Source organism: Choloepus didactylus, chromosome 23 (genome assembly GCF_015220235.1).
Source record: "Choloepus didactylus isolate mChoDid1 chromosome 23, mChoDid1.pri, whole genome shotgun sequence".
NCBI classification, from domain to species: domain Eukaryota; kingdom Metazoa; phylum Chordata; class Mammalia; order Pilosa; family Megalonychidae; genus Choloepus; species Choloepus didactylus.
The window spans coordinates 16268705-16294661 of NC_051329.1; the positions used below are offsets into that span (position 1 = coordinate 16268705).

At 43.7% G+C, this 25957-nt stretch overlaps 1 protein-coding gene across 9 annotated transcripts in view; it reads right to left on the reverse strand.

Annotated features, from left to right (window-relative positions):
• FBXO21 (F-box protein 21) overlaps positions 1 to 25957 on the reverse strand; it is a 64297-nt gene that overhangs the window by 6693 nt on the left and 31647 nt on the right. For 2 of the 9 annotated variants that reach the window (XM_037816670.1, XM_037816669.1), the window contains exon 12: positions 16490 to 20608. In XM_037816670.1, the coding sequence (XP_037672598.1) occupies positions 20421 to 20608 (188 nt within the window). In that variant the 3' untranslated portion in view covers positions 16490 to 20420. Of the gene's footprint in view, positions 1 to 1637; positions 1812 to 2344; positions 4371 to 7033; positions 9089 to 10978; positions 11018 to 11084; positions 11612 to 11749; positions 11977 to 12893; positions 12977 to 16489; positions 20609 to 25957 lie in introns of those variants that run through there. The other 7 variants (XM_037816664.1, XM_037816665.1, XM_037816663.1 and 4 more) reach the window with 7 other exon arrangements.

Consider the following 25957-nt stretch of genomic DNA (forward strand, 5'->3'; position numbering starts at 1 on the left):
AACCACCATATGATCCAGCAATCCCACTACTAGGTATATACCCAAAATAAGTGAAAGCAGGGACTGGAACATTCATAGCAGTGTTATGCACAATTGCCAAAAATTGGAAACAACCCAAGTGTCCATCAACTGATGGATTAAAAAAAAAAAAATGTGGTGTAAACACACAATGGAATATTATTCAGTGTAAAAGGGAATGAAGTCCTGACTCATGTGACAATGTCCTAAAGGACACTATGCTGAGTGAAATAAGCAGGCACAAAAGGACAAATATTGGTTACCAGGGAATAGGGAGTTAATGCTTAATTTGTACAGAATTTCTATTTAGGTTGATTATAAAGTTTTGGATATGGATGGTGGTGATGGTAGCACAACATTGTGAATACAATTAACAGCCCTGAAATATATATCTGAATATAATTAAAAGGAGAAATGTTAGATTGTACTTATGGTAGCAGAACAAAATTTTTTAAAGAAATCAATGGAACTACACTACACAGTGAACCCTACGTTAAACCATGGACTTTAATTAATAGTACAATTACAAAAATGTGCCATCATGAATTGTAACAAATGTTCCACACCAACGCAAGGTGTTGGTGATGGGGTGGTGTATGGGAATCTTGTATTTTACACGATTGTTCCATAAACCCACAACTTCTCTAATAAAGACACAAACCAACAAAATCCCAGCTCTAGCACTCAGTGGCCATCTGACCTTGGGAAAATCAACTTTTTCCTTTTTGCTTTGATGCTTGCATGTATAAAACCAAGACAATGATGGTTCCTAAGGCACTGGGCTGTTTGTAAAGTGCTTAGAAGGCATAAGGAAGCAAGCCCTCCGTGTGTTTGTGGCTACCTTACTGTTGATACCAGTTTAATTAGTAACCATCCCGAGAGGAGGTGCTGTTATCTCCATTTCATCCGCAGGAAACGGGGCCCCCCAACAAAGTAAAAAGACTTCCTCACTTTCATACCATTAGTAACAGACACAGGATTTGAATCTGAGTCTGCACAGCTGAGAAGCAATTTATCATTAAACTCTGCTGCCCCCTAGGGCATGGGAGGAGTCAGGACCAGTGGAGCTTCCCAGAAAAAAACCCACTCAACCCCACTGGAGGAGCTAGCTTCCCTCGCATCTATTTCTTTCCCCTTGAGATCTAGAGCAACTCAGGCTCCCTCTCTAAGCCACAGTTTCATCATCTATAAAATGGGTTTATAAAAATATCATCCACTCTGCAGAGTAGTATGAGGACTAAATGAGATAAGCTTTTTAAAAAGCATCCTCCCCACCTTCTTTTATTCCCCTTTTTATCAGGGTTGGTACCATCTTCAACCTCCTAGATAAGGCCAGTGCCCTCCCCATTCCCAATCCCCAACCAACTGAGCTGAGTTCAAGATGACAAGGCTGAGAATGTCTTCCTCCAGCTCTCCCTACAGACCTTTCCAAATGTGGTTTTGCCTTACTTGTTGATGTGCATAAACTTCCACCTTGATGGACTTAGTTAAGGCTGTACGGATGACCCTGCACCAAGCAGGTGAGCCACAGGGACACTGCTGGATCAGAACGGTGCTTCTCCACCACCTGCACACCCACTGCCCACCCCACCCACCCCCGTCACTGCCGACTCACTCACTTTGTGTGGCGAAGCACCAGCTGGCGACTTCATTCAGGTGGTCTCCACATCTTTCCCCATTTGCAACTGAACACCGCACTTGGCTGGATTCGTGGCAGGGCCAGTGGCTCTGGGGTCCTGGAGACCACTTGCTGGCCCCAGGAAGGAGTCGGGAAGACAGCACCGCTCAGCCCTCTGCACCCCCACCCCCACCCCAAGTCAGGTCAGGGGTGTTCAGTTTTCAGGGGCTGCTTGGAGGCTGAAGGGCCCCATCTCTGACATCCCCACCCTCTTGCTAGCCCTCCACCAGATGGTGTGGGAGGAGGAGCTCAGATGACTACTCAACATGGAGGAAGCAGAGCTCCCCGCTAGCGTTTCATGTGTCAGACTAGCACGAAATCCCCTCAGCTCACAAGCCCCCCTCTCCTCTCAGCTCTTCTTCTAAAGCCCCGGGTTAAAGTTCTCTTTTCTGGAACATCCTTCATGATCCTCAGCCCCCACCAACCTATTCCTTCTCTGAGTTGTTACGAGAATAAGAGTAACAAGCATCCAGTAGATGCAGAAGCAGAGGGAAGATGCCCCGGCAGTGGGGCAGGGCCCCCTTTAGAGGGAAGCAGTGCAGGTGGAGGATTGTAACTGGGTGAAGAGGAATGGAGGAGGGGTCCTGAGATTCCACGTGGGGAAGGTGAGGAGAACCGTCCTGGGCCCAGGTGGAGGGGAAAGGGCACCTGGAATCTCCACCAGCACAGAGACGATAATTAGGTTCAGCTGAGGTCCCCGGAACACTCAATTCCTCCTTCGTGGCCACACAGCAATGCGGTGCACTCTGTACTCGGTGGGAAGTCAGCTGTGCAGGCGGCAATGTCTTCCCCCTAGGCAGGATCCTAAGGCTCAGAAGAGTGGGCATTAAGTGTAGAAATGATGAGGGAGAGCACAGCCACGGTTCATTTAGTTTATTTTTGTGGTCCCTTGTTATATTGGGAAGTAATCTATTATATTTGGTATTTTAAGTGTTTGAAATGTTTAAGAGAATTTGGCATCATCTAAAAGAAAGGCTTTGCCATTCCAAGTTTAAATGAATCAGCAATCAATGATTGCCAGATTTTAAGATGCAAGTTATAAGAGAAATTTACTGTTTGTAAACAGCATTCTACCCTCTTAGAAAACTTCAGATTTTCCATCTTTAAAAGTTCTAACAATTAATGAAGCACTTAGGGTGGTTTCATAAAGTGCTTGGAAAGAAAATCAAATATATTAAATTCTTTAGTGCACTTAAAATCTTCAAGGAAATTTAATCAAGTTGTAGAAAACCTCTTTAAATTGGTAGCAAAATAGAGTCAATTTATAAGCAAAATAGTGAGATTCATAATTGAACATATAATCATAAGGAAGGAAAGGTGTTTCAATTCAATTCAGTTTTGTAATAAAGAGTATTAATTAAACAAATAAACAGCCCCTGAACAAGCTTCTCTTTCTTTTACAAAAGCCTTTTAAGGACACCCCAAACCCACATTGACAATTGAGTATTTTCAGTCTTCAGTTTTACATGAAACACGTCACCGGCCAGTCCTTCCCAAACCTGAAGGTGGTTAAAAATGCAGATTGCTGGGCTCTAGCCCGGACTTCCTGATTCAAGGGGTTTAGGATGAGCCCCAAGAATCTGCATTTCCAACAAATTCCCACGTGATGCCGACACCACGGGTCGGACACCCATAGAGGTTGGGGGTTATGGTCATTAGCCACGGGACTCTAGCTGCTTACTGCCTCTCTCTGGGCCCCCATTTCCCCGTCTCTAACAGGGGGATAACAGCACTTACCTTTCTGGGTTGCTGTAAGCATTAGAGATGCTGGATTGCAGCAACTGGCACCGAGTTGGGGCTCGCAGGACATGAGAGATGTGACATGATGTGATTATTATGTGCCCAACACGGCTACCTGCCTAGCTGCCCTCATATCCTCCACGCACGCAGCATGGAACTCGACACGGGGCAGAGGCTCAAAAGCTGCTGACGCCAAGGGCTCTTGTTATCTTTTTCCATCTTATTAAAATTATCAAAAGTTGGCTTAAGTTCCAATACGTACACATTACTCCAAGCGGCCTTACTAAAACCACCTGGGCCTCAGGTTTGTGCTCCTCCGTAAGGGCTGCCTGTCTTGCTGCTCTTTCCCCAGTTGTGGCTTGTAGAGAAGCAGGATTCACGCCTGCTGAAGGCAAGTGTAGATGGAGGGGTTGGCCTGGCCCAGAGCACTGAGCCCCCTCGGGGGGTGGGGGTAATCACAGCCGTCCACAGGCTGTTGGGAGCAGTCAAGAAAACAGTGCCTGGTGTTGGCCACAGAGAACACGGTGTGAACTCAACCAGCTTGTCATCCAGGAGAGTCCCCTTGAAGAAGGCCTGGCAGTTTCTCAAATGTGGGCTGTTATATTAGGGACTCCCATTCTTGGGGTGTGGCTGTGTCACTCTGCTGAGGAGGTGGGCCTGGCAGGTTCCAGCACCCACTCTAGCTCACTCAGAAAAGGGTCATTTGAGTTTTCTTCATTGACTTTTGTTGAGTTAGAACGTTCTGTCATCTCACTTGCATCTATCTTGCTGAATCTTGTTCAGCTGGTTCTTGGATCTACATCGTGGAGGGGACACGAATTGGGTTTCTCAAAGACTGACATGAGGAGAGAGCTGGTTCTCCCCAGCTGGGGCTCCTCAGGCCCCTGGTTCCCTAGTATGTAGGTTTTCACCACAAAACTTCTCCTCAAAGAATCTGCACATTTGATCAGAAAGTGAACAGGGGAAGATTCAGATTGGGAAGACAGAGAAGGACAAAAAGCATCAAGCCACCTTCTCTAAGTACTAGTGAGCATATATTAGAGCACTATATAGGGCCTGTTACATTGTAAGTGAAGAATACTTGGCATAAACATCAAAGATATATATTATCCTTCTTAGCAAGAAATTAGAGATGGGCATTTCCAGGGTTGGTACAAAAACTCAGAGAAGTCAATGCCCTGAACTGGCACTTCTATAATTCTTCAGGCCTTCCCTTCATGGCTGCAATGTGGTTGCAGCAGTGCCAGGCATCACATCCCCATTCAACAGCTTTCAAATCAGGAAGGAAGGAGGCAGGGCAGGAGTGAAAGCTTCTCTCCTTTCATCAGGGAGCAAAATCTTCCCAAACTCTCTCTGCAGACTTACTGTACGTCAGAATGGATCACAGTCCTCTCCCAGACTGATAGTTGGCAGAATGGGTTAACCACACTTGGCTCTGACCACTCAGAGTTCATACCCTGAGTGGGTACATTGCTGCCAGGACAAAATCTGGGTTTTCTTTGAATAAAAGGAGGAATGACTGTTGAACAGGAAAACAATATGCATGCTGTCCCTGGGGTCCTATAGGAGACCTGGTTTCGTGTGATATCCTTTCTATCAACTAGCAAGATTTCCTAAGTACCTGCTCAGCATTGTGCTAAGCCCATGAGGATAACCAAGGACAAGAAAGCAGGACTGGAAATATTCCACATGCCCAAGTGCCTCATTATTGCACAAGTCAGCAAACTGTGACCAATCTCTGTTTAGGTAAATAGTTGAATTGGAATGCCTCCATGCTGATCCATTTATATATTGCCTATGGCTGCTCTCACACTTTAATGCAGAGTTGAGTAGTTGCAACAGAGACTGTATGGCCCACAAAGTCTAAAATATTTACCATCTGACCCTTTACAGAAAAAGTTTCCCAACCCCTTGCATTGTTGTGATAAGCCCAAGTATTTAAATGGTACCCGTCCTCAGGCTGACAGTATGCTGGCTGGGAAGATGACACGCACATAAAGAGAGATCAGTAGACACACCCCATCACCAGGGCAACTCTTGTAATGACTGGATACTTTCCTTCTCCTCCTAAAATTACTTCTTCTACCTGATGCCAACTTCTTTTAAAACATCATCAAGGTAATCTCTAAACTTTGAGATGCTGATCTCCTAGCATATAACCTGATTGGTCTCTGGAACAATGCATATCTCTGAGACACCTGAAACTCAGAGCTAGAGCTCGGCAGATATGAATGTCAGTATTAGTGCATACAGCCACTGTCAAAAAAAAAAAAAAAAAAAAAAAAAAAAAAGCTGAAAAAGAGCCCAGACTTCAATTAGTGATATGAATGAAGCAGGTCTGGTTAAGACCAGGGCAAGCCAGGCCAAAGGGTAAAGGTTGAAACTGATTGTGTTTTAAAACTTCAAATTCCATATGAGACCAAGGGAATAGATATCTATTTGGTACAGGATCTAAATTTTCTAAATGGTACAACTCTACAGTCGATTTGTTCAAACACCACAATTGCATGGAACTTTGAATAGGAAGTGAGATATGGTAGGTTAGTATAGGCTGGAGTGAAATAGTGACACATCCCAGAGTAATTTGGGCAGATGATAAAAAATATATTTACAGCCTCCCCCTCCCCAGCCCCGAGGATCTGGGGGAAGGTGCGGATGTGTTGGACATCCTCACCTGGACTGGTGTTGAAGTTGTCACAAACACTGGGACTGGCGGTTTGATGTGCTGAGCCCTCGAGCATGGGACTTGCCCTTATGAAGCTCGTTACCACAAAGGAGAGTCTAAACTTGCATGTAATGGTGCCTAAGAGTCTCCCCCTGAGTACCTCTTTGTTGCTCAGATGTGGCCCTCTCTCTCTCTGAGCCATCTCGACAGGTGAACTCGCTGCCCTCCCCACTACGTGGGACCCGACTCCCAGGGGTGTTAATCTCCCTGGCAATGCAGAATATGACTCCCGGGGATGAATGTGGACCCGGCATCGTGGGACTGAGAGTATCTTCTTGACCAAAAGGGGGATGCAAAATGAGACGAAATAGTTTCAGTGGCTGAGAGATTTCAAATGGAGTCGAGAGGTCACTCTGGTGGACATTCTTATGCACTATATAGATAACACGTCCTAGGTTTTAATGTATTGGAATAGCTAGAAGTAAATACCTGAAACTACCAAACTCCAAACCAGCAGTCTGGACTCCTGAAGACAATTATATAATAATGTAGATTACAAGGGGCGACAGTGTAATTGTGAAGACCTTGTGGATCACACCCCCTTTATCTAGTGTATGGATGAGTAGAAAAATGGGGATTAAAAACTAAAGGACAAATGGGGTGGGATGGGGGGATGATTTGGGTGTTCTTTTTTCACTTTTATTTTTTATTCTTGTTCTGGTTCTTTCTGATGTAAGGAAAATGTTCAGAGATACATTGTGGTGATGAATGCATAACTATGTTATCATACTGTGGACAGTGGATTGTATATCATGGATGATTGTATGGTGTGTGAACGTATTTCAATAAAACGGAATTTAATTAAAAAAAAAACGTTTTCTAAAGTTAAGAGCTTTTTAAAGAAAACGAATGAATGAGTACAAGTCCTAAAAAAAAAAAAAAAGAAAAATCATCAAGGCACTGTCAATTAGCAAATACCCGGTGCTACCCTAGGCACAGGAAACGCATATAATGGTGACCTGCTCTTGCCTGCACTTATGGGGTCCAGAGAATTTGGGTGAACACAGCAGAAGAGAAAATTCCAGTGGGAAGTGCGAGGATAGAGTCAAGTGCTGGATGCCAAGGGAGTGCAGAAACACCTAGCCCAGCTGGGGAGGCGGGTGTGGGCTGCTGTGACATGGGGTCAGGGAGCTTCTAGGAGGAAGTGAGGTTGAAGCAGTGCCAAGCGAAAGGTGGTGACAGTGGAGTAAGGGTGATCCATGCAGAGGACAGCCTCCACAATGGCCCAGAGGGAGGAGTGTGCAACTTACGGCTGACATGGGAGGGTGGCAAGCTGTGCTTAGGGTTTTGGACTTTAACCTGGGGGGGGGGGCAGCAGGAAGCCACCAAGCAAAGGGGTACCTCAAGGAGATATATATTTTAGAAAGACCAGTTAGGAAGAGGTTGAACGTGTCAAGAGATGATGCCAGCCTGGCCATGGTGGTGGCAGCGGGTTTGAGCAGAGGTCCATGGAGGTTCGTGCAGGACATGAGGAGCGAGGGAAGGGTGAGCCCCAGGTTTCTGGCCCATTGACTCGCACATGGTTCGTTCATTGCAGGGGGAACAGGGAGGAGTTTCTACTGTGATCAGAGGTACAGGAGACCGCAACTGAGAAGGAGGGTTCTGATCTCCCCGTTGGCTGCCCAAACGCAGGGTGGGAGGCCACGTAACAGATTTTCTTCCCAAGACTCCTCTGATTTACTTAGTGCATCAACCTTCTTTCCTGCCTTCCCTAAAACAGGCCTAAGAGGGAAACGGCAAACTGCCGGCAACACCCAGATGGTTCTCAACCTAAGTTGGAAATAGCTGGCCCTGGTCTGCTCCCTTTTTTCCGAGTCACTTACTGGAGCTGAGGAAGTCCAGGTTTGGTCTACCAGTGACATTTCGAAGACAGTTATTTCGGAAGACATGGCCTTTCTTGACATGACTCTTCCCAGCCTTCTGTATTCCCCGTTGATCCCTGGCCATTCCAGAGGGGCAGCAATGCAACACCAAACACCCCACATACAAGCGTCCTAACCGCACACATCACAGGCTTGCCAAGGGGTGTTAGCACCTTAATTTAAAATAAAACAAAGGCAGGGAGGTGGCATTTATAGGCAACAAGAGGTGGGACGACCAAGAGATGGAGGGAGGGGAGACAAGTCTCTCCAAGCCTTCAATCTGTGCAGCTCAGTGAGAGAAATGAGCAAACTAGTATAACAAGCTGGGAACATATTTTGCTTTCTTCTGAGTCACCCAGTGAAGGAAAATGGAAAATTACCACCCTCCCTTGCTTGCATTCTCAAATGGGAACACAGATTCCTTGGAGGGGACAGCATAGTCGGAGCTGTGTGGCCAGCTGGCAGGATACCTGGGCATCGTGGGTGGCGGTTCACTCCTTCCTGGCTCTCCAGGTGCTCTTGGTAGGTTGCCCAATGCCAGGAGCTGAATGAGTTTTTAAGGCTGGTGATGCTGTTTGCCTTGGGTTGTTTGCAGCCTAGACCCAGTGGGTGACCAGGCAGACCAAACCTTGCCTAGACAGTGAAACTACCTGGAAAATGTCCACCCATCTCCCCTCATCCTCCTTCACCCTAGAACCATCTGTTTGTCTCCATTACTGTGTGCATAAGTCTGCCAGGAGATTCCTGCCCCCCTCCCACGTGGCTTCCTTTGGGATTGCTGCACAGCTCAGACCCAGAACCAACCCTTCTGTTCTGCAGCAGCATGTCCACCCCCAGCTGTGAGTGGAGGGTGAGACCAAACTGAAGGGAGTAACGAGTGGTAAATGGTGCTTGGAAGATTTCAGTGAATAAATAAAAGGATAGTGGAAGATCGAACCCACACAGAGGAAACCTTAGCAGTTGATAAATAACAAACCCATATAGATATGACTGAGCTGCCAACTGGAGAAACCAAGAAGTCAACAGGAGGTCCTCTGAATGTTTTTGGCTGGCACCTTCTGGTCCCTGGAAAAGCAAATAATGATGTGCACACAAATCATGCTTTGGAGTTAAGGCCACATGGTAGCCGTGAGTCTGGGTCTTAGTAACTTAACGAAACTGGTACATGCGGAAACTTTATCACATGCAAGATTGCCAAAAATAGACATTTTACAGGGGAGGATTGTCTGTTGTTCCTCTGTTTCAGCGAGGATGAATAAAGTCCAACAGGAGAGCTGTAAATAGCAGCTCGGAGTTTGGAGCCAGTCAGAGCTGCATTGGGAGCTGGGCTTTGTTATTTACTAGCTATGTGACCTTGAGCAAGTTACTCAACATCTCTGAGCCTTAGTTTCCTTGTGAGTCCATCTGTGGCTGGCACAGAATAAGGGCTCAGAACACTGGGAGCTTTGACAGAGCCTGGAAGGCTTCTCCTGTCACAGGAAAGGCAGTGACTTCATCTAATGCCTTAGAAGCTTTCACCTGCCTCCCACGTGTTGGTCGCTGTGCGTACAGAGAGGAGCGGGGTGGGAATGTTGACCTCAGGGAGCTCTGTGACACCTGTGGTACCTCGTTTCTACATCACAGGTGCACCTGAACAAGGCTATTTTGGTCTGGGAGGGGAGTCGCATTTGGTGCTAAACCTCCATGGGCTGTGCTTTTCGACAGGCTGAGGCCCAGGTGCTAGAGTAAAGGATGAAGAGAGCAGGCACCGTGGGGGAGGCCTGTGGCCTGTGCCCGCAGCCCGTGCCGTGCAATAAGAAGGGACAACTGGCCTGGCCGGATGCAGATGTGCAGGAGCACAGCTGGAGGTTTCAGGAACAGTATCAGCTAAGGCCAAGGGACTCAGTGGAGCCCCAGCATGCAGGATCACTCGTCCTTCTGAGACTCCCAGCTAGGCCTCTCAAGACGAGTGCTTTGAAGTCTCTAAAAGCTGACAGCTCTTTGAGGAGAGCGACATCTTACATAAGAACATTTCTATTATCAGTGCTCAGGAAAGCAAAAGCCCTGCAAGTCTGGAAGCGGGAAAAGACAAGAGTTGTGTTACATAGTATTAAAGACAGGGGCTTATTGAAGATTTAAAAGGCTGGCTTGCTTATTATGGGAAAGCAGCAGCCAACGGCACAGCCGTCAACAGTAGCTAGGCATTGCAAACGGACCGAGAGGGCAGAAGCTTAAAGGAAAGGAAGGGGAAGAGGCGAGAGGATGACACTGTCAAGGCACAGGCCCGATGCTGGCTCGTTTACACTGGAAGGGAGGTGGGCTCAGGAGAGATGGTTACACTCTTCTGCAGATGCAAATGGCATCGCTGAGCACCATCTTGTCCCACACAGGAACAAATCCCAGCCCCTGCATGACTTGTTCTTATAGCTCAGCCCAAGTAATTTTTCTTACCTGGTGCGGTTGATTGAATTAGGTCTTAGAGGTAACTGTTTTAAAAATAAGGAAATGACAAGATTGCTTACAGGCCTTTAAAAGTGAACTTTGCTGATAAGAGTGCCGGATTGAATTCTGCACCCCATTTTAGACATGTTTTTAATCTTAATCCACACTCCTGTGGGTGTGATCCCATTGTAAATAGGGCCTCTTGAAGATGTTATTTTTAGTTAGGGTGTGGCCCAACCGAATGAGGGTGGTCTTAACCCAGATTACTGGAGGCCTTTGTAAAAACAGAAGAAATTCAGACATAGTGAGAGAAAGCCACCGGGAGGAGCCAGAAGCTGGAAGTCAGCAAGAATCTAGAAGAGAAAGAAGACATCGCCATGTGCAGTGCCATGTGAAAAGAAAGCAAAGGAACCCAAAGATAGCTGGCAGCCAGCTCCAAAATGCCACAGTCTTTGGGGAGAAAGCACTGTCTTGCTGATACCTCAATTTTGGACTTCTCCTGGCTTCAGAACCATGAGCCAATAAATTCCCATTGTTTAAGCCAATCCATTGTGTGGTATTTGTCATGGCAGCCTGGAAAATTAAGATAGACAGATGATAGATTGACTAGATAGGTAGGTAAGCAGATAGATAGACAGATAGACAGATAGGAAGAATGACATAACAAATGAGGCAAAATGTTAAAAGCTGGTAAATCTGGGTATCTAGGAAGGTGGTATACTGGAGTTCTGTATTACTTTTGTATTATGTTTGCAACTTTCCTGTAAGTTTGAAATTACTTCAAAATAAGTTTTTAAAAACAAACAAACAAACAAAACAGTGACGTCTGCTAACCACCCATCTGTTACCTGCACAGCTTTGAAAAGCTGGAGGGGCCACCACACTTGGGCTAATGGAAGACAGAGTCACCATGCTAATTCTGTGTGTTCTTGCTAAACTTTGGAAAATGTACACAACCCATTCCTTTAAGAATGGCACACCTGCCTATTAAAGCAAATGCTTAAAAAACTGCTTCTACTGAATTTTTCTACCTGTAGTAAAAGAACATCTGGAACACAATCTTACCTGGAAAGAGCAGTTACTCCATCGCGAGGCAGATATAGAGTTCATCTTGGGCAAACAGATATAGCATTGAGTGAGTTTTAACTGTCTTTTTCCTTGATGATCCTATTAATTCAAGTTATGGACCAGGGTATTATTCAGAAAATTGAAATGGGATATGGTTCTATGATAAAACTTGTTTTGGTTTCCTGGCTGCTATGAAAAATACCACGAACTGGGTTTGCTTAAACAACAGGAACTTACTGGCTCATGTTTTCAGAGGCTGGGGGACTTGCCTCCTCCCGGGGTTGGTGGGCTTCCTGCTGATCGGCAATCCTTGGTGTTTCTTGGCTTTCTGGCCACATGGTGATGCCTGTCCTCTCCCCTCCTGGTTCTGTTGATTTCTGGCTGCCAGCTCCTCTCTGGTGGATTTTTCTTTCTGAGGACTCCGGTAATAGGATTAAAATCCATCCTGATTCAGTTGACCACACCTTAATGATAAATAGCATCTTCAGAAAATCCTCCTTGCAATGTGTTCACACCCACAGGAATGGATTACATTATTCCAAACAGCCACAAACTGGTCCATTCTGAACATCTAATTTCTTAACACTTAAGATGTACTTTTTAAACACTATTGTTAATTTTCTCAGGTGATTGGCATTGTGGTTTTGTAGGAAAGGGTCCTTGTTTTTAGGAGATGCACTCCGAAGTATTTAGGGAAAATTTTCATGTTGTTTGAGACATTTTCAAATGGTTCAGAAAAAAGTATATATAATGAGAGGGAGATAAAGTACAGCAAAGGTTGAATCTCGGTGCAGGGTACATGGGCATCCATTACACAATTCTTTCAACTTTTTGATGTTGCTTGTGTTTAGAATTCTATTAAAAGACCAACATCCAAGCGGGGGTCGGCAAACTACCACCTGTTTTTGTAAATAAAGTTTTCTTGGGAACTGCCCCACCTCTTGCTTACATATTGACTGGCTGCTCTCCTGCTCTAAGGGCAGAGCTGAGTAGCTCCAAGACTGACCCCCAAAGCCAAAAAATATTTACTTCCCAATCCTTTACAGAAAATTTGTTGACCCCTACTTTAGAGGAATTCATATTTTCAGAAGTCACTTCCTTTAAAAGGTCTTTGTAGGCTTGGGATAGGGTTTTTTCAAACTTCAAGAGCACAAATCCCTGATACGGTGATTGATAACACTTCCTCATTTTCCTTCGACAAAATTAACGCAAGTGAAGTAAGAGAATGGTTAAAACTGGTCAGGAGCTTGCTAGTTAGTGATGGAGAAATAACAATGTTTTGAGTCCCAAATAATGAGGGATGATATTATTAACAAGGTATCTGTAGGGTGAGAAAACACTAGAGAGGAGAGAATCTGAGGGAGGCAGTAGAAACACTTACAGCAGTCAGAGGCCCAGGCTGCAGACCCAGCACCAGGCACGCGGCCAAGACCATCCCCATAATCTCTGTGGGACTCATTATTTCTATTTATAAAAAAAAACAGGAACAAATGCTCTAGTAAACTGATGGCTGAAGGGCCCTTTAATCCAAATGCTGCAATCTTTTGGAAACCATTTAGGAAACAGTTTCGTACAAGGGTAGCCATTACGCAGGAAATCTTGCAACTCTACTCTCTTTTATTTCATTTTTGTAAGAGGCAAATAACTCTCAAACTACCCAAGGTTGATTTTTCTTTTTTTAAGATACAGTTTTCTAGGAGATCCTAGGGTCAAGTCACTATACCAAGCAAAGATTATGTAAGACATATCAAAAAGGTCTTTATAATACACATTTTAGCACTTGTAGGTCACAGAAATGTACTGTATTTGCGTCTCCTAGCACAAAGATGGGTACATTAAAAGACATTAACACATTCAAAGATAAGACACCTATGGCCAACCAGTGAAAATACCCAATGGCCGCTTCTCCCAATACCCCCTCCCAAGGTAGAGCTTACATTCTCAATGGCCCTGGAGCTGGGGAAGTAGTGAAAAAGACACAGAAAAGTGTCTTGGCTGCTCTTAGCCCTTTGTTGCAAGGTAGAACAAGAAAGAGAGGCACTCAGGCAAAAATTGGCTTGAGAACTGAAATGGAAGAGAAGAGATAGTTGGAAGTCTGGGGCCTCCTCTGTTGTAAAGACAACTGCTTCTGAACCCCAACATTAAGAGAAGAGAATGAAAACCACTGTGAGCAACAAAGGCCCATCAACTAATTTTCAGTTAGAGACTCAGCTCTTTAGCTAGTAATAGAGTAGAGCAGCCGCTGTTATGCTGAGGGGGTGAGGCCTGGGCAAAGAAGCAAGGAAATAAGGCAGGCTTGAAAATTACCTCTGGAAAAGAGCTTTGGGTACAATTACTGGCACAAACAGGTTAGTGTTTTGGGGGGAATCATTGTTAAAGAAATCACAAGCTTGCTCTTAGAAAAAAAGTCTTGGACTGGTCCCCAAATTTGTACCAGGCAGAAGTGGACTGTGAATGTATAGCTTCCAGGGAGGACACCCCTCCAACATCCTCTTCTGATGTGACCAAATAAGATTAGACACGAAAACGAAACTTGAGAAGGCAGGATTGGGGTGTGGAGAACAGTGGACAAGGGAGTTGTGCCCAGGAACAGAATTAGGGTTTGATCAAGCAATGTCCCCACTGCCAGGGCAGGGGTCTTCACAATGCCCACCCATACTGGAGACCAGTGGCTTCTATCAGTCTCATTCTTTTTCCAAAGTTTTTACTGCTGTTGTCCTATCCCTGCTTCACCAATGAATGTGAATGGGGGCGTGGGGAAATGCAGGCAGACAACTTTTAGTTCATGGTTGCATTGGAGCCCAGAGAACTCAGCTGACCTGGAAGTAGACCTGGGAGGACTCCAAGTGGGAGCACAGACAAGGGGGCATCCACCAAACCTCTTTATTTCCAGGGGACCCAGGACATTACACAACCCACTTTGTGGTCAGGCTGTGGGTTGGTAACATGAGCTCCGGCTACAATGGCAGAAGTACTGTATGTGACTTGCCCTGTGAGATCTACTCCCCTTCCCTTCCACAGCCATCTGTTTCAGAGACTATGCATTTAAAATAGCAGCATGGTCTGGAAGGAAGTGCCTCTGTGGCCTGGCACGTTGTGCAGTGGCAGGCAATCAACAATGCAGTTCTGGATTGGGCCAGTGAGCCTGGAGTTGCCTGTTACCACAGACAGCCCGACCTGACATAGGATGTGCCCCCTTGGGAAGGTGGTGGCTGTGTCCTGCTGTGGGCAGACCACAGTGGACCATGACAAGTGAACCATAGCTGCTAATTCAAGTGTTTTCTCTTCTTCGTTGGAACCTAGCGAGGCTGTTTCCCAACCTCCCCTGTGGAATGTGAATGGAAATTGTGCCGGTTTCGATGTATTATGTCCCCCAAAGTGCCATGTTCTTTGATGCAGTCTTGTGGGGGCAGACGTGTTGGTGTTGAATAGGTTAGAACCTCTTGATTGTTTCCATGGAAATGTGACTCTATCAACTGTGGGCAAGATCTCTGAATGGATAATTTCCATGGAGGTGTAACCCCACCCATTCAGGGTGGGTCTTAATTAAATCACTGGAGCCATATAAATGAGCTGACAAACAGAAGGAACTCAGTGCTACAACTTAAGAGAGACATTTTGGAGATGGCCATTCAAAGTAGACTTTTGCTACTCCAGAGTTTGCCTGGGAGAAACTAAGAGAATACCCCCAGACACCTAGGAAAAACATCCTGGGAGAAAGCCATTTTGAAACACAACCTGGGAGCAAAAGAAGATGCCAGCTACATGCCTTCCCAGACAACAGAGTGTTCCAGACGCCATTGGCCATTCTTCCCTGAAGTACCCTATTGTTGACGCCTTAGCTTGGACACTTTTATGGCCTTAAGATGGTAACTTTGTGACCAAATAAATCCCTTTATAAAAGTCAATCCATTTCTACTTGCCCTTATGAAGCTCATTACCACAAAGGAGTCTAAAGTTGTATGTAATGGTGCCTAAGAGTCTCCCCCTGAGTACCTCTTTGTTGCTCAGATGTGGCCCTCTCTTTCTCTAACTGAGCCGTCTCGACAGGTGAACTCCCTGCCCTCCCCCCTACGTGGGACCCAACTCCCAGGGGTGTAAATCTCCCTGGCAACGCAGAGTATGACTCCTGGGGATGAATGTGGACCCGGCATCGTGGGACCGAGAGTATCTTCTTGACCAAAAGGGGGATGCAAAATGAGACAAAATAGTGTCAGTGGCTGAGAGATTCCAAATGGAGTCAAGAGGTCACTCTGGTGGACATTCTTATGCACTGTATAGATAACACCTCTTAGGCTTTAATGTATTGGAATAGCTAGAAGTAAATACCTGAAACTACCAAACTCCAACCCAGCAGTCTGGACTCCTGAAGACAATTATATAATAATGTAGATTACAAGGGGTGACAGCGTGATTGTGAAGACCTTGTGGATCACACCCCCTTTAGCTAGTGTATGGATGAGTGGAGGAATGGGGATAAAAACTAAAGGACAAATGGGGTGGGATGGGGGGATGATTTGGGTGTTTTTTTTCACTTTTATTTTTTATTCTTATTCTGGTTCTTTCTGATGTAAGGAAAATGTTCAGAGATAGACTGTGGTGATGAACGCATAACTATGTTATCATACTGTGGACAATGGATTGTATATCATGGATGATTGTATGGTGTGTGAATGTGTTTCAATAAAACTGAATTAAAAAAAAAAAAAAAAGTCAATCCATTTCTGATATTTTGCATAAAGGCAGCATTAGCAAACTGGAACAGAAGTGGTCAGTCCCACTTACAGAGCTGGCCCACAGAAACCTCCAGGACGCGTCCCTCCACGCTCAATCCCCCCTCAGGTGGGATGGGAAGTGGCTCCAGGGTGTTCTTGGCCATCACATGCCAGACACAGTGGAGCCTCAGTGAGCCCAAGCCGGCTGCCCACCAACCCATTCCCCTGCCCAACATCCTGTGAGCAAAAAAGTTCTATTGTGTTTGAGACATAATATATTTTGGGGTCTATTTATTACAGTACTGGCATTACACTAATACAATCATTGCTAAAAAGTCATAATACAATTATTCTATAATTGCACATAATTTTATTCACAGAAGGAATGTCCTTTACCCTCAAGATTCTTGATTTTTTCATAACTAAAACATTTTAATTGAAACATTAAAAGCTAAAGTTGCTGCAAGACAAAGGATAAAAACATTGAGAGGTAGTTGCTTATATTTTGTCAAGAGTGCGGCTGTCAAAAGCTGGGGCTCAGTGGCCAGACTCCTTGGGTTTCAATCCTGTTTCCCCGCTGGCAAGCAGTGTGACCTTGATTTCCCCATCCGTGCAATGGAAGGAGAAGTGTGCCTAAACCTCAGCAGGGGTCAGACTGTGGCTCATGGGTGAAGAAAAGTTTCTAGATTTTTAAAAATGAAAACTATGTGATCCCCAAAGCCTAAAATATTTACTCTCTAGCCCTGCCTCAGAGAGGGGCTGAGGATTACGACCAGTTCAGGCTGGCCAGTGCCTGGCTCCAAGTAAGCTCTCGATACATGTTAACAATGAATGTCTCTAAAACACCACTGTCCCATAGCCAAATTCTGCATTTTGTCAAGGGAAGCATTCCTCCCTAACAAACAAACAAACAAACAAACAAAATGCCAAGAACATCTTGACTATTATGGCCCCAAGATATTTTGAAAGTAAATTAAGGTGCTGGTAGTTCAATTTACTTACTTGGAATACAGAGATGGTAGAAGAAAGCTGGAAACACGGATACTTGATTCAATTTAATATGTTAAGAAAGATCAGAACATTCAAAAATTAGAATAAGATTTTAAGCAGATAAAACATAAACCTGATTTAGCAACAGCATTCGATGCTGGTTTTCTCCATAAAACAGACATGTAGTCTAAAAGTACTTAAAATGAAAATCTGTTCAAAGTTCAGGCAGACACACAACATAGAGAGGGCCTCTGAAAATCTTAGATAAATAATATTTTCAAATGAGACTCCTGGTAAAACTGGTCAGATTATAAGGTATACTAGTTTTGGACATAATTGTCTCAACTGAGGCAGTATTTCCCAACGTACATCTGAGAACACTGGTCCCCCCCCAAGATGCGATGTGTATGTGTCTGTGTGTCTGTGAGTTCTAGGGTCTAGCACTTAGGAAAACACAGCACATTCTATTCTTATCTTGGAAAGTCACAATGCACAAGACTACATTAAAGGTTCTGAGACATAATGCAATATAGGAAATTGTTTGCCTTGGTTTAGCCCAGCATCTTCCAGATTTATTTGAACACAACCTCTTTTCTCAGTGCAAAGTCAGGACTCTGCAGGACATCTGGCTGTGCTGTACATGTACAGCTATTCAAAGCAATATTAACAAAACACACAGAAAATCTGGCTTGCCCTCAAAGCCTTTGCAGTTCTCATTTTACAACATACACCTTAACAAAAGCTGCCATCTTTGCATTACAGCCATATACTCTCAGGGATTAGCAAGCTTATAAAATTAACATTTGGCAGAGCAATCACAGCATAAAGGTGCCCTGTTCACTCACCAATGGCAAGAAAAACTCAGGAGAGCAAATCTTTGCATATTTAGATCAGAAGAAGGTGAGAGACATTCTACGCTTGCCACTGCTGTGTTTTGTGCTCTGAAATGAAATTTGGCAGGCCATTGGAGTGATCTCTCTGGATAAGTTCCATTTATTAATCATTGTACAAAAGAACCTTGGCATTCATTTGAAGAGAAAAGAAGTTATATACTCAAAGATTTAATATTTTAACAGTGTGAAAGTTCTACTTTTGTAACAGGGCTTCTTAAAACGGAGAAAACTTTTGGAAAAACTGTAAAAAGAAACTTATGATTTATTAGAGTACAGGATCTAAAACACGTTTTTAGAAAAATATAAAGTGCCCAAATACCAACTTACACAGGTGATACAGGCTTCCTGGAGCCAAATGAAGCATTCATGAAGAAACACATTTAAAAATAGTCTAGATACATATTTACAATTGGGTCAGTAAAGGTGAAACCATCTTTCTTGGCTCTGATGTTATTCTAAGAAAAAAGAAATCAAACCAGAAAACCAACAATTATAACTCTCAGCATGCCCCACAGTTCTTTAGTAATGCATCTCGTTAATAGTAATTCCGTATGATCTCATTTTCACCTTTAAATGTGAGTAGTGTAAAACCTCCCAACCTCAGGCAGGGTGAAAACTGAGTGGTCACATTTTCAAATTCAACTCCAAATAATCTGACCTTGGATTTGACTAATGAGGATGAGGACACTGGACAATGGCAAATTCAGGAGACGAGTGGCCAAATCCCCATCTCTTTCAAACAGCTGCCGTGGCCTTCACTTGCTATTAAATAAGTGGTCTCTGGTGGCTTCCCACACCTTGGTCATCCCAGGGTTTCCAAAGCGTCACCAAGAAGCAGCCATTAAACATGGTGTGAAATACTGCATGCAAAGGAACAGAAAGACGGGGCGTGATGGGCCCCGGCCCCAGAAGCCTCATTCACAAGAGCAACTGTATTATTTCAAATTTAGAGAGTGAAGTAACTAGGTCCTAACTTCAGAAGTTAGTTGCTACTGGTTAATTACAACATTAGCTTGCTTGAGAACTGGCAGGTCAAGAGTGATAAGAGTTCCAGAAGCTGGAACCATCCTGTTCATTACTAAGAACAGGGAAAAAAAGCCAGTGGCATTGGAATAACCAAGTCAGTTTCTCCATGAGCCTTAAACATAGTCTTTGTCCTGATGCTTTATGGCATGGGTGACTTGAGATAGCAGATTAAATCCATATCACCTTTCCCAGTAATCAAACACTCTTAAAAATGGAGGGATTTTATTTATTTCTACCCCACCACATTCAAAAAGGATTTGAAGTGACTGTAAGGAATGACAAGGGGCATGAAACCAAGTCTATTTTTTTTTTAATAAGTTTTTAAGGTTCATCTCTTTTTTTTTTTTAAATTACAAAAGTGAACTCTCACTTTTAAGTCTTTGGGGGACCTTAGAGTATGATTTCTAAGAGTAAATTTTTAAATGTCAGATTTGCACTTCTCTCACTATAAACAGAACCCATCGCTAATTTAAGACCTACTAACGATAATTGAGTAGACTTTTAAAATTAAAACCAAAAACAGTAGTCATTTTACAGGGAGGAATACTGAATGAACATGGAAAGATCCATTCACAAAGGCCATTATTATGAGTTTTCTCAAAGAATTTTACATAATCCAAAAGGGGATTTGGAAGGGAAAACTGTTATTCTCTCAATTCAAATAAAGAATTAGGAACATATGAAATCTGTGTTTCTAATATTAAGAATAAATTCAAATTTTCTAATTACCATTAAGCTTGCAATGTCTCCACCTCTAAGATGCTGCCAAGATCACTCATAAACTTTACCTCTGAATATGCAACAAATTCAAGGTAAAAAGACAAAACAATCCTGACTTAGGGACTGCACGTGTTCCACAGAGAAATAAAAAAAAAATTATTGCAAATGTATAAACCCTAACTGCAGCAAATGAAATGCTCTTGAGACAAATGTAAACAGATGAGAGAATGGAAGTAATTAAAAAGAATGAATGTAAGAGTGTCGATTGTGAGACCTCATGAAGACAGAATGTCACAAACTGTCACCACAGGACAAGCACACAAGCCATGCCACTGAACACAGTGCCTTTCAAATTAATTCACTAGTGTAGGCGGAGAGCAACATTGTCTTTGCAGCTGAAGGAGAGCACACGTTAGTTAAACTCAGGAGGCTGCCGGCACTACCAGTTAAGTGGCTTCCCTGGTGGTGTGAACCCAGAGGGATCCACGGAGCCATCTTCTTCTAGAATCCCATTCTCCCGGAAGATAGCAGCAGCAGCAAAGGTAAAATGTCCTCTACTAGACTTTACTCTATATTGTCTTTCTTTGCACTGTAAATATTCTGCACCGTTTCATAGACAAACTCCAGGTCCTCTGGATATCGAATTTCTAGCTCTGCGTTTGGGATGTAGTGAGTGCCAGTAAACTCTGAGAAATAGCGTCCAACATCAGGGTGTGAGATTTCTTGAGGCTCCACATTATATTCCAAGTTTTCTGTTGGTAAAGAGGAACATGGACATTCTTGTTAAAACTTAAATTTCTGCAGCATCTTTTTATCCAGAGAACTTCATACTATCCATTTCTGGTAGCATTTCTGGGGTGCAGAATAAGGAGCATGAGGAGGAAAAACAGAGGACGTTTATGGACTCTGGGTAGGTAACTTGAAAAAGGTAACGAGGAGGCATCAGGGAAGGAGGGGATGGTCCCCCCCCCCCCAACAGTTCCACAGAGAACAAAAACATTTCAAAATTCTCTGAACAAGACATTTGGCTTCATCAAAACTTCAATGTGGGTCTCCTGGGGACTGGCAAACTAGAGACCCATCATGTTCCTTTGATTTTCTCTAGCAAACAGTCAAGAGTCTAGGGCAAGATCACCCTGGCCTGTTCACATCTTACCAGCAGGTAACTTCTGAAGCCTCCACATCATTTGCTTACAAATCTTGCACCTGCCATCCTTCTGGTCTACTAACAGGAGCCCTGCCCACACAGACCACTCATTTCCATCCAAGTTCCTTCAAATCCTGGCTGCATGCTCCCTCGGGGAGCCGGTGCCTCACAGGGTTGGTCATTGTGAGGCCCAGTAAGACCAACGGCAAAGTGATGCGCACCGCAAGTCCATACCAGCTGTCTGATCTCCTAGAAAAACCACACTATCTCCTCTCCTTGTTCTCTATTTGCCACTGGAGAAAGAAATGCTAGCTGCTATAGAAAACAAGGCTCTTTTAAAATGGGATGATTAAAAAAAAGGATGATAGCACTTGTGAGATATTTAAAAGGCTGAAATCCTTTCAGATGGCTTCCCAAAGAAAACAACGAGAGGACGGCACCTCGTGTGCCTTTCTTCCCTGGCCTGAGGACTGCACCAAGATTGGGCATGGGTGCCCAATCCAAGGCAAGCCAACCCATACCCCCACGACCTGGCATCAGAACAAGCTGGGCCAGGGTCTTCTCACTGATTGCTTTCCAAGGTCAGTCTCGGTTCCAACCAGCGCGGAGCCACACTTTACGCAGCCATTCCTCGGATTAATTCAAGCAAGTCTCTGTGCAAGCCTACCTGACGGCCAGCTAACCCCAACGGTGCAAAGAGGAGGTCTTAAACAGCTTGGTTAAACATCTTGAAATACAAACTCAGGGCAGTTGAAGAGATCTTACCTCTTCTGGACAAAATAAGCAGTTGCAAAATAAAGAACTAAAAAGCCACATGTTCTATGACAAACCATAAAAATAAGTATACCATTTGATCTAGCCATTTCACTTTTAAGATTTTTATCCTCAAGGCAAGTACTCCTCAGACCAGAGGCCCTATATCCCCACAGTACACAGAATAAACACAAGGTATCTTTCTGAAGCATCCACCTTAACTATCTGTCTTCACGGAGAGGGAAGAGTTGTATAATTCAACCTGTAATGTTTTACCATCAAACAGAAGGCTTGAAATAAATTTTGTGCCTACAGGCTCTTTAGGCCATTTCTTCAGGCTGCAGTTAGGGATATTCCGTTTCAAAGTCTGGGAAGAAATACTGCTGAGGAAATCATGTTCAAAGACGAACTCACTTATGTTAGCAAAAACATACAGTCCAAATGTCCAACTGTAGGTCACTGCATAAAGAAACGAAGGCACACTGATTCAGCAAAACACTAGGCGGACATGAAAACAAGCAACCCCTAAGTATGATCCTGAAGAGGGGGTGAAAATATATACTGCTTAGAAAAATCCTGGGCAGCCAGGTAATAGGGCGTAGCTATACATTTTACCTCGAGCAAAGGTGACACGCCAGGCCCCGTGTGAACTTCACAGTCACCACCTCTTAGAATGCTCACATCCCTCCCCAAGGTAGCGGAGGTGAAGGGCCTGCCCAAGTTCACAGGCTAGCAACAGGAGGAACCAGGATTCCAACCCAGACAGGTCAATACCAGAAGTGAAGGGAACCAGACATAAGAAGAAATGAAGTGTGAGAGTGGCGAGGCCAACACACTGCTGCAGTGTGTGCCTGGGGACCAGAGAGGGAGGGAGGCAGGGGCTCCAGGTGATGCTACTCTGCAGAAATACCCGCTGATGGTTTCAAGAAGGAAACTGCGAGTCCGCTAACAGGAGTAACCAGTGACCCAAAGCGTCACAGGTATGTTTTCCTTTGGGAGGCTCAAGGAGATGTAACCATGGCCTGGTACCCTAACCAAGTCAGCTGTCAAGGGCACCATGTTTGGGTTATTTTCTTGCAGAGATGCACAGAGGTAAAGAATATGGGAACATCACTGAAAGATAAAAGCTCCTTTGTTCTAAAAAGACCATTGCTGTTTGTTATTGATAGCTAGCACAGAGAGAAATTAAAGTAAAAACAATCCAAGCAGATAAACGGGAGTGATACACTTTGTTGCCACTATCTCTAAAGCAGTGGTTCTCAGCTGGGGGCAATTTTACCCCCCAGAGGACATTTGGCAATGTCTGGAGACATCTTTGGTTGTTTCAACTCAGGGGGGTGGCTGCTAGGGGCATCTGGTGGGTAGAGGCCAAGGACACTGCTAAGCACCCTACAATGCACACAACACCCTTTATAACAAGAATTATCTGGCCCAGTATGTCAATAGTGCTGAGGTTGAGAACCCCGGCTAGTAACTCAGATACCATACACATTCTAGCACTGTCTTTCTCTTTCTAACGCTCTATTACTAAGTAGCAGCTTAGTGTTGGGTAATATTCAGTTTCCGAGTGGCAGGAGAAGGGGAAGAAAGACACACTTTCTTAGGTTATTCTCCACAGATAAGGAGCTCACCACGTGGAATTCTGAAAGTGGGCCCAGAAAAAGAGGTGTGATAAAGACAGGGATGGAGGGGAAACTGTGGAAGAGATAAGTGATAATCCAGAAGGGGGCTCACAGTCCCGTCCAGGGTGCCAACAAGGAACATGGACTGGACTCAGTGTCTTTACCTGCTTGGGCCACCAGCCTGTTGACAAGCAAAACAGGAAAGGACTTAATAACTAAAAAAATGATTTAAAGGAGAACACAAGTAATATAATGCAGTTGGCAACTGTGCATTATTCTTCTATTAAATAAGAAGGCTTTCAAAAAATTTACTTATAATCAATTTACTTGTAATAAATCTAAGTAATAAATACAAAACTTAATTGAGCAAACATTAAACAAAGACTATTTTTGGGAATTCAGGAAAATCTCAGTATATTCCAGAACTTATAAAGATGTTCCTGATTTCCTAAAAATTTCAAGAAAATGGGTCCATATATATTTATCTTAAAATAAATTTCAGCCACAAACAGAATACATTCCTTAGAAAACCAGGGAAACACCACACCGTCTCCTGTTCTGTCCAGGGGAAATCCCTATTAGTCTTTTTCTACAAACGTACACATAGGTATTTAAATAAACCTATATAGAATTAAAAGAAGATTTAGTATTGTTTTATGTTTATTTACACAAAACATACTGTAAGGATTCATCTTCAGGTTGAACTTTTCTTTTTTAAATTGCAGCTGAGTACCACAGTGTCAGGATATCCCACAATTTACCAGGCGATTCCTTATTGGTGGCACTTCTTCCACTACCATAACCTGGGGACAACAGGCCTCCTGGAACGTAGGTGCGAGTGAATCCCCAGTGGAGGCACTGAGGGTGCAAGTGCCCTTAGTCCCAGAATGAGCACTTGAGATTTTTACAATTTGAAGAGAGCACCAACTGTCCTCTGCAGTGGCTGCACCAATGTACACTCCATCCCCAGTGTGTGGACCCCATGGACCCCTCCCCAGGCTCACTGCACACCTGCTGGCACCTGCACACTGCCACATCCTGTTCACAGGTACACATGTGGGGGAAGGGATGTGTGGAGTGTGTGGGGAGAGGGTATAGTTTGGTTGTGTATGACCAATTATGGAAAAGGGGAATAGTACTTGGTAAGTGCGTACCAGATGCCAAGTATTCTAAAGGGGCAATATCCTTACATACAAAACACATTTAAGAACAATATTTTCACATCGGAGTTGAAATCCTGATCTTTCAAAATGGGCAGCTAAGTTAAATTCAGAACTTCCATAATACCCATTTTCCATAGTTTCTAAGAAGTACACATGGCAGTTGGACCAGAAAGTTGCTGCATTCCTAAGTGCCAATAATACAGCATGCCCCCTAGTGGGAGCAAAAATTACAAAGATCCAAGATGTTATATATCCCTCCTATTAGGACTTGGGTGAAATCTAGCAAATGGTGGGGAATGAGGGTGGTGGTTCTCTTAATTGAGCCACTTAAAGCTACCTGAATATGTCATATACATAATGTGGTTTGTAATTCAGTCTCCAACTCTCTCTGAGAGCTGAGAATTAGAAAAGCATTTGTTAATGGGGTCTACTGAGGATCACTGGAGCTGAAGGTCGAAAATTTCAATTAAGAAAACATGTAAAAACAAAATAAATTTTAATGCAAGTAAATTAACCCAGAAATGTTAAAAAAACTTACTTAAATAAGTGTTTTAAAAATTTAGACTCTCACAGTCTCCCAGTGGCTGAATGTGGGCTAATCTTAGACCATTAAGTTGTCCCAAATGATTATAACACATGGAATAAATAAAAATCTAGGAATCTATGGTAAGGGAGGAGGGAAGGGAGAGACAGGAAGGTTGTTTACGGAAGTAGAGAGAAAAAGAGCATTAGAAAATCACCATTTTGCAATTCTCACAATAATTTAGGCCAGGACATTCATTCAGTGGGTGCTAAAACAAACCATAAGGTTAAAGGGTATTGGGAACAGGGTATTCATTCGCAGGATGCCAGAGGAGGAAAAACTGTATTTTACAGTGAATCTCATAATATATATGAGGTATTCTTGCCAAGAGTATTTAACCTGTCATCCAGAATCAATGTCCATTTTATGGACAACACACAGATAAGGAAATGAGACAAATCCAGAAAGTTAAGACAACCCACAAGACAACTGGCTTGGACTCTTCAAAAGTCAAAAGTCATATGAAAAAGAAACAAACAGAGGAAGCATGAGGAACTGTTGTTACTTGAGGAAGAGAGACTGAACATATATAATAGCCAAATGCAGTACAAGAAATCTGATTTTAAAAAAACAACAAACTAAAAAGATATTCTTGTGACAAGTGGGAAAATCTGAATACAAATTGAATATTAGATATTATGAAATTACTATTTTGTGTGTGTGAATGTAACTGTGGTTATGCAGGGAAATGTCCTCATTCTTAGAAGATGTATAATTAAGTATTCAGGTTGTGATGTCTACAGTATTTTCTCAAATGGTTCAGAAAAAAAAAAAATCTCTACAGATAAAGGACGTATTTTGGTAAATGTTAACCACTGAATCTAGTGGAGGGT